The sequence below is a fragment of the Leucoraja erinacea genome, chromosome 26 (assembly GCF_028641065.1).
Source record: "Leucoraja erinacea ecotype New England chromosome 26, Leri_hhj_1, whole genome shotgun sequence".
NCBI lineage: Eukaryota > Metazoa > Chordata > Chondrichthyes > Rajiformes > Rajidae > Leucoraja > Leucoraja erinaceus.
The window spans coordinates 6,614,207-6,628,929 of record NC_073402.1 but is presented as its reverse complement, the minus strand read 5'-3'; the positions used below and the strand labels follow the sequence as shown (position 1 = coordinate 6,628,929).

At 45.3% G+C, this 14,723-nt stretch overlaps 1 protein-coding gene across 1 annotated transcript in view; it reads left to right on the top strand.

The window, feature by feature from the left end:
- Positions 1-2,475: 2,475 nt before the first annotated feature.
- Positions 2,476-14,723, top strand: part of LOC129709609 (ephrin type-A receptor 7) — a 488,630-nt gene continuing 476,382 nt past the window's right edge. The window contains 1 exon segment of the mRNA XM_055656065.1: positions 2,476-2,804. Coding sequence (XP_055512040.1) covers positions 2,714-2,804 — 91 coding nt within the window. The 5' untranslated portion in view covers positions 2,476-2,713.

Here is a 14,723-nt window from a genome sequence, read left to right as displayed (position 1 = left end):
TTGCCATGTTTCTTACATTTCAGCAGTATTTTACACACCTTAATGCATTTGTGAAAGGTTTCATAAAAGTGCAAGCTTTTTTAAAAACTATTTTAAGACTTGTTTCTAAAGCCTCTTTGTCAAGCTTTTAGTCATCCTTTCTCTGCCCACTTTCATTTGCTTTTCTGAATCCATGAATGACATTTAACCGAGTCTAAACACAATTTTAGCATGTTTTGGCTCAGCTCGTTCTAAATCAGCTCCCATCACTGTCCTTCAATGGAAGGTTTGCTTCCTTCTCCTCTTCACTAGGCCCCATTACAGATCCCAACTTTAAGATCTCTGTTTTCCTGTTACCATTCTTGTTACGTAGATAGACACAAAAAGCCAGAGTAACTCAGCGGGACAGGCAGCATCTCTGGAGAGAAGGAATGGGTGACGTTTCTTTCAGACCATTTATTTTTACCTTTTATTAACTTTACTTCATGAAGTGCCAATTTTTACTGTACCAAAAGCTACCAAAAGGGGCAAAGTTTATTGGAGATATGCAGGTCAAGCTCTCTACACAGAGGGTGGTGAATGCCTGGAATATGCTGCTGGGGTGGTGGTGGAGGCATATGCTATAGTGGCATTTAAGGGGCTTTTGGATAGGCACATGGATATGCAGGGAATGGAGTGTTATGCATTATATCAAGGCAGGTAAAGTGTTGGACATAGCATCATGTACAGCACAGACTTTGTGGGCCGAAGGGCCTGTTCCTGTGCTGGACTGTTCTATGTTCTCTGTTCAAAATCCCAATTCACCAAGAACAAGAGCACATGACACTTCATTAGTTTTTACCATAAGCCATTAACAGAACTGACTAGCTGTCAGCTGAAGTGCTCCATTTCCATCCATTCTGCTACATTTTTCTCATACATTGTGAACCTTTCCGAGCCACTTTATTGAAACATTCGGAGAATTCATTATCTTGGATCTGCTGCATTCAGTCTGAAGAAGGGTCTCGACCCAAAACATCACCTTATTCCTTCTCTCCAGAGATGCGGCCTGTCCCGCTGAGTTACTCCAGCATTTTGTGTCTATCCAGCATTCTCTTTACATATTCGATTGATCACTTACTGAAAAAATCTTAATTAATCAGGAGACGCAAGAAGCTGCAGATGTTGAGATTTGGATCAAAAGGAAAAAAAAAGTGCTGGAATAACTCAGTAGATCAGGTGGAGGGTATAAAGAGGCAACATTTCTGGGTGGGATTTAATTAGTCAGGCACAGCTTTTGTTAAGTGCTGGGATCCCTTAAAATATGTTCTGAATATCTGCTCCCAGACCATAGATTGAGAGATTCTGCAACATGACTGAAGGTAGACGATTTTCCATCATCTGCAGTTCCTTCTTAAACATGCAACATGACTGACGTTGTTTTACTCTTTTTCAATAGTGATCTTCATTTTACTGACTCATATGTTTTCATAAATTCAGACGTTATAGGATTATGAAAGAATAACCAAATGTAGAGCCGCTGAGCCAAACATAAGATAATATAGGCCTTTAAAAGAGTGGAAGATAGTTCCAGTAAGTAAGAGGGCAGCACGGTGGCGCAGCGGTAGAGTTGCTGCCTTACAGCACTTGCAGCGCCAGAGACCCAGGTTCGATCCTGACCACAGTTGCTGTCTGTGCTGTCTGTACGGAGTTTGTACGTTATATGGTCATAAGGAATAGGAGTAGTATTAGACCACCCGGCCCATCAAGTCTACTCTGCCATTCAATCAAGGCTGATCTATCTTTCCCTTCTCAACCTCATTCTCTTGCCTTCGCGCCATAAATCCAGACTAAACTCAGACTAAAACATCCTGTCAACCTCCATCTTAAAATATCCGTCGACTTGGCCTCTGTAGCCTTCTGTGGCAACTAATTGTTTAAATCCGTGCCAGGTGTTGCAATACCCTAATGTTTGCACTAAACTGTGAAATGACAGTCTTCCAAACTATTATTTAAAAAGATTGCATGGTATGATGAATTAGCTGGGTGGGGTTGAATAGTAATAATTATGTGTAGGAAAGAACTGCAGATGCTGAAAAAAAGCTGGAGTAACTCAGTGGGTCAGGCAGCACCAAAGTCAACTCCAAGCTGGATGAGATTCAATTCAGCAGGTTGAATGCAAAGGGGTCAGTAGTAATAATTATTATCAATTTGTGATCCTTGGGTGGTTAAAATCATCACCAAAGTCTAACCCAAGCCAGGCTGTCAAATTTCCCCCCGCCCATGTTGAGCCATTAGTCGGTTGTGGTGAAGATCCCGCCCTAATGGGAAGAGGCGACTCTCCAATTGGTTAAGACGCTTCGGCTGCGACTGGGCGGCGGAGCTGCCGATCAGAGACGGGCGGGCTGTCTGTCTGTCTGTCTGCGGGGCGGGGAGACGGAGCCGGTGCCGGGGTAGAGTCACTGAGAGAGGGGCAAGGAGAGCGCTGTCCGCCGCTGCTGTCAGCGGAGACTGTCAGCGGAGACTGCAAGTTGCTGCACACGAGTGGAGTGGAGTGGAGTGTGCAGGAAGGAATTTGCAGATGCTGGTTTAAACTGAAGACAGACACAAAAATGCTGGAGTAACTCAGCGGGACCAGCAGCATCTCTGGAGAGAAGGAATAGGTGACTCTTCGGGTCGAGACCCTTCTTCAGACAGGAGTGGAGTGGACTGGACTGGATTGACGTGGGCAGGAGGGAGCTGGCGGGCATTTAGAATGACTTCTGTGTGGAGCGCTCGCCTGCGCTTCAGCCGCCTCGTCCTGTTGAACTTTCTCCTGCACACTGGCCGCGGCGCCGCCAACGAAGGTGAGTGGGGCCGGGCTGGGCTGGGGTCGGCTGGGCTGGGGTCGGCTGGGCCAGCCCGAGTTCAGCCGCAGAGGCAAGGCTGGCGAGCGAGGGTTGGCTGAGCGGGCGGGCGGGCGGTTCGAGTCCCGGACAGGGATCTCTCCCCTCTCCCCTCTCTCCTCTCGCCAGCTCTGGCCACACTCTCACCTGCACGAGTTGGGTGTATACGCGGGGCTGCGGGACATCCCGTTCAATAGAGAGAGGGTGCACATGTCCAGTGCCAAGTCTTTGCTAACCCTAAGAGAGAGGGGAGCGGGGAGAGAGACTGACTGAATGCAATGTGAGAGTGAATACAAACACAAAATGCTGTAGTAACTCAGCTGGACGCAGCATCTCTGGAGAGAAGGAACGGGTGGCGTGAGAGAATGAATGTAGTGTGTATGTGAGGGACTGTAAATGCAATGTGTATGAGGGAGAGTGAAAGATTTAATGCTGTGCGTGTGAGGGAGAGGGGTTGAATGCAGTGTATGAGGGACTGAATGTTTTGTGTGAGATAGATTGTGACTACAGTGTGTGTGTGAGAGAGACTGCATGCAGCGTGTGTGTGTGTGTGCATGCGATAGAGAGAGACGCTCTTTTAAAAGTGTGAAAGGGAATTTTTCGTACGAGAGAGCGCGGATGGTGCATTGTAGTGCATTGTGAGAGAATACTCTGTATGAATGTTTGTGGAAGTGAATGGTGTGTGGATGGAGCGTGGGGCGGAGAGTGCCCGTGTCAGTGTGAATGCTGTGTGTGTGTATGTATGTATGTGACGGGGAGTGAGAATGGTGTGGAGAAAGCGTGCTCGGTTGGTCTGGTGAACGAGAGTCTATGAGAGATTGGGTGCTGTGGATGTGTGCGGGAGAATGGTGTTTCTGTGTCGGAGGGAGTGAATGTGTGTGTAGAGAGAGAGAGAGAGAGAGATAAAGAGAATGGGTGGTGTACCCTATACGCGCGTGGAAGGAAGAGGGGGGAATGAGTGATACGTGCAGTGAGTGTCAGAAGGTAATGGATGCGTGGCGTGGCTCTGTGTGTGGGGGAGCGATAACAGTTTGCACAGTATGTGTGTGAATGAATGAGATAGAATTATAATGCGGATAGATGAGTGGTGTACACTGTGTGAGCACGACGTGTGTTATGCGTGTGTGAAAGAAAGAAAGGGAGAGTGAATTATGTGCTGTGTGTGTGTGAGGGAAAGGGGTGGGTGGTGACTACAGTGAGTGAGTGTCCATTGTGTGTGTGTGTGAGAGTGTATATACACAGTGTGTGTGAGAGTGTATATACACAATGTGTGTGTGTGAGTGTGTGTCGACTGTGTGTGTGTATCCACTGTGTGTGAGTGTTCAGTGTGTGTGTATCCACAGTGAGTGTGAGTGTCCAGTGTATGGGAGTGTCCAGTGTGTGTGAGAGAGTGTATATCCACTGTGTGTGCGTACACAGTGTGTGTGAGAGTGTGTATCCACTTTGTGTGTGTGTTTCCAGTGTGTGTGTGTGTACACAGCGTGTGCGTGAGTGTGTGTATCCTCTCTGTGTGTGTGTGTGTGTGTGTGTGTGTGTGTGTGTGTGAGAGAGAGAGAGTGTGCACTCAGCGTGATTGTGAGGAAGAGAGAGTGTAATGTACACAACGTGTATCCTGTCACAACGTAAGTGTGTCCACGGCGTGTGAGAGAAAGTGCGGGGGTGGGGGTGAATAGTTTGTATGTGTGAGTGAGAGAGTGAGAGAGAGGGAGCGAATAGTGTGCACAGTGTGTGTGTGAGAGAGAGCTGGTGTCAATGACTTGTTTTATAAACCTCCACGTTTTGACCATTAAATGCCGGAGTGATGGGGAACTTGATGCCGCCGGACAGACGGCCTCTTCTGTGTTATTTAGTGTTTGAAAAGTGAAACTTCTTGCATTTGTGAATATAACTCCCGCTCAAGCAAAAAAACAAAACAAAACCACATCCCACATTGAAGGGCGTCTCACGATGTTCCTCTGGGCTTCCTGCGTCACGTTGTTCATTTTATAAGATTAACTTTTCATTGATTGCGGGCAAGATTCCTCTTTTCCAGTTCCCCCCAAAAAGTGCTTCACTTTCAGCATTGATTTAATAGGATGTTTTTGGAGTATGTGGGGGAAAAAAACCCTGTATGAGAAATGTACAGAAGTGCAGCGGTCGGATAAGTGATAATGGAATTGCAACGGAAACTTCGCCTGTCTGTTTCCAGTCAGAGGTTACCTTGTATCCTGTCAAAAGCAACGTGGTGTAAATAACTTGTTCGTTGTCGTCTCTGGACAGCTATTGTAATTAAGTCGCGGCGGGTGAGAAGGGAAAGTATTTAGTCATCTGCAATTTGTTCACCAGTTCAGAGCAATTTGACGTTTTCTTTAACAAATCTCATTTCTTTCCGCAATGCCAAGCGATGGTTTTCTTCACCAAGACAGGTGCGCTGCTGACTGCTTCCTACAATAAGCTTTCATTTTCTGGAAACTGTTTCTGATTATAATCATATGTTGATTGCTGTGTATACAATTATGAGAGGAATAGATCCGGTCTCTTGCCCAGAGTAGGAGAGTCGAGGACCAAGGTGAAGGGGAAAAGATTCAATAGGAATCTGAGTGGTAACTTTTTTACACAAAGGGTGGTGGGTGTATGGAACAAGCTGCCAGATGAGGTAGTTGAGGCTGGGACTATCCCGACGTTTAAGAAACAATTAGACAGGTAAATGGATAGGACAGGTTTGGAGGGATATGGACCAAGCGCAGGCAGGCGGGACTCGTGTAGCTCGGGCCGAAAGGCATGTTTCCACACTGTATCAGTCTACGACTGTGATTCTTTTTTGCCTGGTGTGTGCTTGAGATATTTGGGATAAGACGTTCCTCCTGCACTGTCTGGAAGCTGGCTGTCGGCTATTGGAATACAGCAGCGATCAATCGGAGTATTCGAACAAGGCACCGAATGACATCCAGCCCCCGATGCGTATTCGGTTTAAGTTTCAGATTTTCAGCATTTGCCGTTTTTGCTTTGAGTGCTTTTAAAACATAATTGTTGTACTTCAATGCCCAATAACATGCAAAGGGCAGCTTCCAGAAACGTGTAGAAAGGAACGGCAGATGTTGGTTTATAATGAAGGTAGACACAAAGTGCTGGAGTAACTCAGCCGGTCAGGCGGCATCGCTGGAGAAAAGGAATAGGTGACATTTCAGGTCGAGACCCTTCTTCAGTCTGAGAGTTGGAGGAAAGGAAAAAAATAGAGATAAACGATGATCTAGAACAAATGAGTGGAATATATACAAAAAATTGATCAAGGAAACGGTGCATTGTTAGCCGTGGGCTTGGTGAAAACGAGTTACAGACAATGAAACTCGCCAGGCATTACTTCTTGGAGATCTTGCAGTTCAAAGTATCCTCGGTGAAATCACAGTATACATCTAGATATAAGGAACTGCAGGTGCTGGTTTACACAAAAAAAAAACACACAGAGTACTGTAGTAATTCAACAGGTCAGGCAGCATCTGTGGATACGTGTACTCTGGTTAAAGTCTACAGAGTGTGCTTCACATTTGTTGCATTTGTGTGTGTTTCTGTTTTAAGGATCTTGGTGAACATAGAACATACAGCACAGGCATAGACCCTTCAGCCCACAATGTCTATGCTGAACATAACTCCATGTTAAACTAATCTCCTCTGTCTGCATGTGAGCTCCACTCCTCCATTCCCTGCATTTCCAGGCATTCCCTGTTATTCCAGGTGCCCATCCTAAATCCTCTTAAACACCACTATCGTATCTGCCTCCACCACCACCCCTGGCAGCGCGTTCCAGGTGACCACCACTCTGTGCAAAAAAAAATGTTTTCCCCACACATTTAAACCTTGTCCCTCTCACCTTAAAGCTGTGCCCTCTAGTCCTTGACATTTTCTGTCTGGGTAAAGGGTTTTGAGATTTGTGATGTGAAAGGTTTTTGCTTTAGGTCACTTTTCTGTGCAGGTAAACATGAAAAGATTGTTCCTGTCTTGCTCTATATATGCTGATCTAGATAGGGTATCTGATCTGTATTTGTCTCAAATAGATAAGTCCACATCTTTCCGGGTGTCACTATTTATTTGTTAGCTTTTAGTAGATCTCACCATTACACATTTACACCTGCAGCTAAATGGTTTGCTAGATAGGGCTCTTAAAGATAGCGGTGTCGGGGGATATGGGGAGTAGGTAGGAACGGAGTACTAACTGGGGATGATCAACCATGATCACAATGAATGGCGGTACTGGCTTGAAGTGCCGAATGGCCTACTCATGCACCTATTGTCTATTGTCTATTGACAAATGACTGGAGCGTAGACATGGATATACTGTAGATGGGCACAAAGTGCTGAAATAACTCGGTGGGTCGGGCAGCATCTCTGAAGAAAAGAGATTGGTGATGTTTCGTGTTGGGACCCTTCTTCAGACGTACTGTATAGAGTGTGCCATATACTTGTATTGTATGGTGTGTTCAGTATACTTGTATTGTATGAAGTGTGCAGTATACCTTTAGTTTAGTTTAGAGATACAGCACTGGCCCTTCGGCCCACCGGGCCCTCGCCGACCAGCGATCCCCTCATATTAACACTATCCTAAAATACATGGAGTGCACAGTGTGCTTGTACTGTAGAGAGTGTGCAGTGTCCTTGTACTGTATACAGGCTCCGCGGAGATATACAGAGAGCAGCCACTCACTCCAAGGCAGAGTGAATGCCCACTGGTCCCTGTGCTGACCCCTGTCACATCACTGGGCTGGGCTGAAGCATTGACACTCGCATCTCTGCTGCCCAGCATAAATGAAATCTCCTGTTCATGGGGATTTTTCGGTTGGGGAGGGGGCTCATTGTCCCATCAGCTCCCTGTTATCTACAAACTATAAAACAAAAATGTTTACTTTTTAATTTTTTGGTTTTCATTTCCAGTTTCATCTGACAAAGCATGGGTTTGGTAAGGGTGTGTTTCACTACAAGAGTCTGACTGTATTTACACTGGTTGGATATTCTCCACTATTACTACACCTTAAACTGCAAACAGGACATTCAGCACATGCTCCATCTGAGCTTCTCCATCTCTTCCTCTGTTTCACCTTCGACATACTTCTTCAATATATCTTTACCGTAAGGTGAACCTGCATTGCTAACCTAGTTCTGTTATCTCTCTTTCCCATTCACTCCCCACACACACTCTGTAATGTAGAGGCCACTTGCTGTACAAACTTGCTTGTCTTTGGGATTCTGTGTGTGTGTGTGTGTGGGGCGGGTGGAATGGAACACCCAGAGGAAGCACATGTGGTCTTGGGGAGAAGGTGCAGGCTCCACATGGACAGCACCCAAGGTCAGGGTCGGTCCCGGGTTTCTGGCATTGTGAGGCATCGTTTACTGTAGTTGAGGTTAGTAACAGCCTGCGTGCTCCAACCACTTTCTGGGTAAAGACATTTCTTCTGAATATTAGATTTATTAGTGATCAAATGGTTTTATGATCTCCCTATAATTGGAAGCGTCTACATTAAACTTATCCAACCACATGTTTATTTTAAAACCTTTTTATGAGATGAAAGAGACCAAGCCTGAAAGTTCTAACCTTTAAGACTTGCTGTTCTTAGAGAGCGCAGGCAGATAGATCGCATTACCCCTTTCTGCGGACCATATTATTCGGTAATAATCTCTTTACTTTCAACCAGATGGTCTTAATAAACCTTAAATCTCCGCTGATTCATGTCGGTTCCTGACGGGATGATGCTGACTGATCATTGCAACCTAGTGACTGCCTTGTCTTGCTTACCGTTTCCTTCTGAATATATGCATCATGTATTCTGATTCATTATTCTGCAGCGTTGCATGCTCCAGACGGCGTTGCATCTGTGCCGTTTATTCACGGTCCCAGTGATGTCTCCCTTTATTCCACAAGGCAGTATTTGTACAAATTGTCAACTCCGCATGCAGGTTTACATTTTCATGTCTAAATTTTGCTCCGTTATATTTTGATCTGTTTGCTCTTTGCATGCAATTCCACAAGCATTTTATCGGGATGCACCGCAGTGCGGTTTGTGAACAGCTCCGTCCAAGACCGCAAGAATTATCCTATTTGTATACCTGTCCAGGAGTCCTTTAACTACTGTTATAGTAACTGGCTCAACTACCTCCTCTTGCAGCTTATTCCATATACCCAGCACCCTGTGAATGGAAAAAGTTGCCCCTAAAGTTCCTATTAAATCTTGATCATCTCACCTGGAACCAATGCCCTTTGGTTCTTGATTCCTCTACTCTGGGTAAAAGACTCTGTGCATTCACCCTTTCTTTCCCCTTAACCATTAGATTGAACATACTGACCTTTCTGTCCTGGGCTTCCTCCACTGTCCGAGTGAAGCCATGTGCCAAGTGGACGAACAGCTCCTCATATTTCACTTGGGCAGCCTACAACCCAGCGGTATGATTATTGATTTCTCCCATTTCAGGTAACCCTTGCATTCCCTCTCTCCCCATCCATTCCCCCACACTAGTCCTCCTGATCGCTTCACTATTCGTATCCCTTCGTTATCACCTCTTCCACAGCCAACAATGGACCATTGTGGGCTCCACCTTCCCTTGGTCATCGGAGCTCATCTGATTTGGTGTTTACCAAATAGCCAAAAGGTTACTTGTGGGAGTAACTATGTGAATGCAAGAAAGATCATATTAGGCTTCATTCCCACAATCGAGTGTGTTGTCAGGATGGACAAGCAGTCTTGCCCAATGGTCAAGGGATAATGTACTGTTGTTAGGTTTTTTCCAATGGGATCAACATGTGGTTTGAGTCTTTGTCTACAGGAGGAAGAAATGATGAAAGTAAGAATCGTATGATTTTTACACCGCTCCATAATATGTAGATGCTCTCTGAATATGTGTGATTTTGGTTTGTGCCTTAATGCAAAGGAAACACGTTTCACAAGTTGAACAGGTGGAGTTGCAATGGAAAGTTGAAAAAGTGCCGCCAGCCAACTAACGTGGAAGGAGAGAGAAACATTTTTATCTTTGGAGAGCCAGAAACATATTATAGCCTGGATTTTATGACCAGCAGCAAACAAATTCTTTTACAGCCTTTGTCCACAAACGCACTGTGGAATTTTAAGCTTTGATTTGCAGACTCTGTGACTCAGCTCCTCTAAATCGGACAAGATCAAGAAATACAGTGATTCTTCAACCAAACGGAGTGGACAATCCTTTTTGTTTATGTAGTGTGCAGGAGGCATAAATCGTTAAATCTAACTCTATACTCCATCATTGACGAAAGAAAGTGAAACAGGTTTGATTCAATGCAGAGACAGACAGATGGTTGAAAAATCTGTGACTCAAATCTTTAGTAAAGATATCGGGCTGATTTAAAATGTAAGGTTCCTGTGCTGTAGAGGTGGGTGGTGTTTTTAGCATGCAGTTATGTTTGATCCAGTGGATAACCAGGATGAGCAGTGACTTTCCCTGCTGGTTTAACTAATCCAATTTCATGCCCTTTCCATGTTAGAATGTTGAGTCTGTGAAGAGTTTATGGAGGAGCAAGGCGAACAAACGTCCTGATTTCCATGCTCAGCGGTGTGTGTGTGTGTTCACTCGCCGGTAGGTGCTGCCTGATTTATTGTTCCATGACATCAAGGGCCACTTCTCTCGCCGTTACTCCAGACTCCAGAATCGGGGCTGACACTCCTGCAGGATGACCTTTCACCTGCACCATCAGGCAGACACTGTGCCGCAGTGCCAGTGGGCACATAATTGCCCTCCTGCCCTCTGTCAGTGCCAGTTTGCTGTCAGCTGCTCTGTGATGTGTGAGTGAAGTGGCAGCTGGCTTTCATTCAACCTCAGTGGCTCAGTCTGAGCAGGACGACAGAGCACGGAGATTTCTATCTCACACTGTGCTGCGGTCTACCCTTTCATCGCGCCACCCCCAGGAGCACATTAAAACATCCAGTAATAGTCATCAAGTGATACAGTGTGGAAACAGGCCCTTTGGCCCACTTGTCCACACCGGCCAACAATGTCCCAGTTACCTGCACTTGGTTCACATCCCTCCAAACCTGTCCTATCCATGTACCTGTCCAACAGTTTCTTAAATGTTGAGATAGTCCCAGCCTCAACTACCTCATCTGGCAACTTGTTCCAGACACACACACAACTTTATGTGAAAAAGTTACCCCTCAGATTTATATTAAATCTTTTCCCATTTAACTTGAACCTATGTTCTCTATTTCCCCTACTCTGGTCAAGAGACTCCATGCATCTACCAGTTATATGAAGTTCGAACATTTTATTTTACCACATGATGGAGGACAGCAGCTAAACTTTAATGTGGCATTTAATTCAATGCTTAAAGCTTAATGCTATAAATTTGGCAAGCAAAATAATTAGGAATCGTACTCATCAATAAAGGTACATAGGATATAACTTAAGTTCCAAGATTTGAAATTGCCTTTGGTTTGCTTAAGATAAGTTTGCTCAAAAATATCATGGCAGCCCTTTGCAAAAGTGGTAATGCTGAAAATTACGTACAAATAAAATTGAAATATTAATTTGGATTGGCCTGAGATGTAAAATAAAATGCATCTGGGTGTGAATCTATTGTGTGCTCACGTAGCCACAAGTAACATACTAAAATAGTCATCTTGCACCACGGGATTGTCAGATGGCAATCAATCCCCAGGGAGGTCGGTTTTCAATTTAATCTGAAGAAGAGACCAGACCTGAAATGTCGCCTATCGATGTTCTCCCGGGGTGCTGCCTGACTCGCTTAGTTTCTCCTGCATTTTGTGTCTTTTTTAAACCGACTTAAAATAAATTTGGGCAAAATGGCATGAACTGAAGGCACTGGCTTGTTTCATTGTCGTATTGATGAAGGTCACATCGGGGGTTTGACAGGAGTTGTGATTCTCATGCCAGCCACTCCCTCTTCTCCCCTCTCTCATCAGGCAAGAGGTAGAGAAGTGAGAAAACGCACACCTTCAGATTCAGGGATAGTTTCTTCCCAGGTACACAAAATTGCTGGAGAAACTCAGCGGGTGCAGCAGCATCTATGGAGCGAAGAAAATAGGTGACGTTTCGGGCCGAAACCCTTCTTCAGACTGATGGGGGGGGGGAGGGGAGAAGGAAGGAAAGGGGAGGAGGAGGAGCCCGAGGGCGGGGGGATGGGAGGAGACAGCTTGAGGGTTAAAGAAGGGGAGGAGACAGCAAGGTCTAGCAAAATTGGGAGAATTCAACGTTCATGCCATCAGGATGCAAGCTGCCCAGGCGGAATATGAGGTGCTGTTCCTCCAATTTCCGGTGTTGGGAAACCATGTGTTGCTGTTGAGCCCTCTGAAGATGAACACATTGTTTCTTCCCAGTTGTTATCAGGCATCCGAACTGTCCTATCACCAACTAGAGAGCGGTCCTACCTTGTTATCTACCTCATTGGAGATCCTCGGACTATCTTTAATCGGACTTTACTGGACTTTATCTTGCACTAAAGGTTATACCTTTAAAAAGGAGATGAGGAGACATTTATGTTGCCAGAGGGTGGTGAATCTGGAATTCATTGCCACATGTGGCTATGGAGGATGTCAATTGACATTTTTAAGGTGGAGATCGACAGTTTCTTGTTAGTAATGGTGTCATGAGTTATGGGGAGAAGGCAGAAGAATGGGGTTGAGAGGGGAAAGATAGATCAGCCATGATGGAGTAGACTTGATGGGTTGTGTGGCCTAATTCTGCTCCTATAACTTGTGAACTTTATATTTGCACTTTGAATAGCTTGATTGTTATCATGTATAGACTTATTGCTGACTACGAAACTAAACTACCCTTCTGACATTGTAGTATTGCTTCAAGGAATGTTGCAACAAAATTGATCCATATTCTGAAGAGGAGGGACTCCATTTGGGCTGCAAAATGACCAGCAAGGGGTAAAATGGAGGGGAGCACACCTGGGATGCCAGGTGTTGCTGTTGAGCCCTCTGAAGATGTCAACGAAACACCAAGGAAGGAGGGTGCCCACCTGATGACGTCAATGAAGTCTTTACCCCTACCCCCAATCAAGATATTAAGAAGGTGCCAATTATAGTAGGGATTGTAATAGAAGTTCAACTATGGCCTTTTGCCTTTTTATTTTGAGGGACGAAAAGGTGGAATCTACCTCATCAAGTCCCTGACCTGAGCCAAATTAGTTTAGAGGCATCACCAAGCCTAGGACTTGGATTAAGAATCTGTATCATCAAGCCTGTGTCTGGTTGGCCTCTAGTCACAAGCTACCTACAAATGTTTATCCTTGGTTAAAGTCTCTGCTCTTCACCATACTGTTCCAGAGTGGAAGAGCAGCACGGGCGCAGGGAGGAGGCAAAATTAATTCATAAGTGATAGAATCAGAATTATGCCATTTGGCCCATTATGTCAATACCATTCAATCATGGCTGATCTATCTCTCCCTCCTAACCCCATTCTCTTGCCTTCTCCCCATAACCCCTGACACCCGTACTAATCAAGAATCTGTCCATCTCTGCCTTAAAAATATCAATTGACTTGGCCTCCACAGCCTTCTGTGGCAATGAATTCCACAGATTCACCACCATCTGTTTGTTTTATGCTCCATGCATGCTCCTCATCTGGCCTGGGGAAAGCAAAACATAGTGTAGTTGTGCCTCGTGAGGGAGTGAGGCTGAGGATTGCTCCAAGTGCTGGATTAGAAGCTGGCGGCCAGTCTTGCTGCAGGTTAATGAACACTGAAGCAGGCTTGAGGGGCTGGATTGCCTGCCACTGTGGTCGTGTTAAATTGCAGCAATGATGGTCCATTCCAAGAGTGTAGTGTTTAATCATCAAATGCACCGAGCCCGGAACTCTGAGATTCTTTCTTGTTGCAGTTTTACAGGCAAATTAACGCAACATATTAACCATCAATAATCATAATGCAGTAAATCCGTTATATTAGATAACCAAACCACATCGTGCAAACTGAAGCACGCAGTGCAACCCATTTACGAAGTTCATAATAGTTCGGTACTTGATTAAAGAGCCTAATAGTTGATAGGAAGAAGCTGCTCTTGGTCGAGGTCACAGATTAAGGATACAGGGGAAATCCTTTAGGACCGAGATGAGGAAAACATTTTTCACACAGAGTGGTGAATCTCTGGAACTCTCTGCCACAGAAGGTAGTTGAGGCCAGTTCATTGGCTATATTTAAGAGGGAGTTAGATGTGGCCCTTGTGGCTAAAGGGATCGGGGGGGTATGGAGAGAAGGCAGGTACGGGGTACTGAGTTGGTTGATCAGCCATGATCATATTGAATGGCGGTGCAGGCTCGAAGGGCCGACTGGCCTACTCCTGCACCTATTTTCTATGTTTCTAAGAGGTATCAAGGCCGGAGTAACTCAGCAGGTAGGCAGCATCTCTAGATAGAAGGAATCGGTGACGTTTCGAGTCAAGACCCTTCTTCAGACTAAGAGTCAGGGGAGAGGGTGACACAGAGAAAAGTAAGGGTAAGGTGTGAAAACAAGACACCAAAAGAGATGAAGCTCCAGGAAAATGTAGAATTGATTATTGATAACTAGGAGAAGGTGAGAACAAGGCAAACAAATAAAATGTAATTGGGGAAAGTCAGACTAGTCTGAGAACTGGGAAGTGGGAGGCATGGAGAGAGAGGGAAAGCTGAAGTCAATGTTCAAACCGCTGGGGTGTAAGCTGCCCAAGTGAAATATGAGGTGCTGTTCCTCTAATTTGCACTGGGCCTCACTCTGACAGTAGAGGTTAGTTTAACGTGGCATCATATTGGGCATGGACATTGTGGGCCGAAGGGCTTGTTCCTCCGCTGCACTGTTCTGTGTTCCAAGTAGAATCAGCACTGTGGGTAGTGATTTGACTAAAGTCACATTATATGATACAGGAGTAAGTAAAAGGTTGCAAGGAA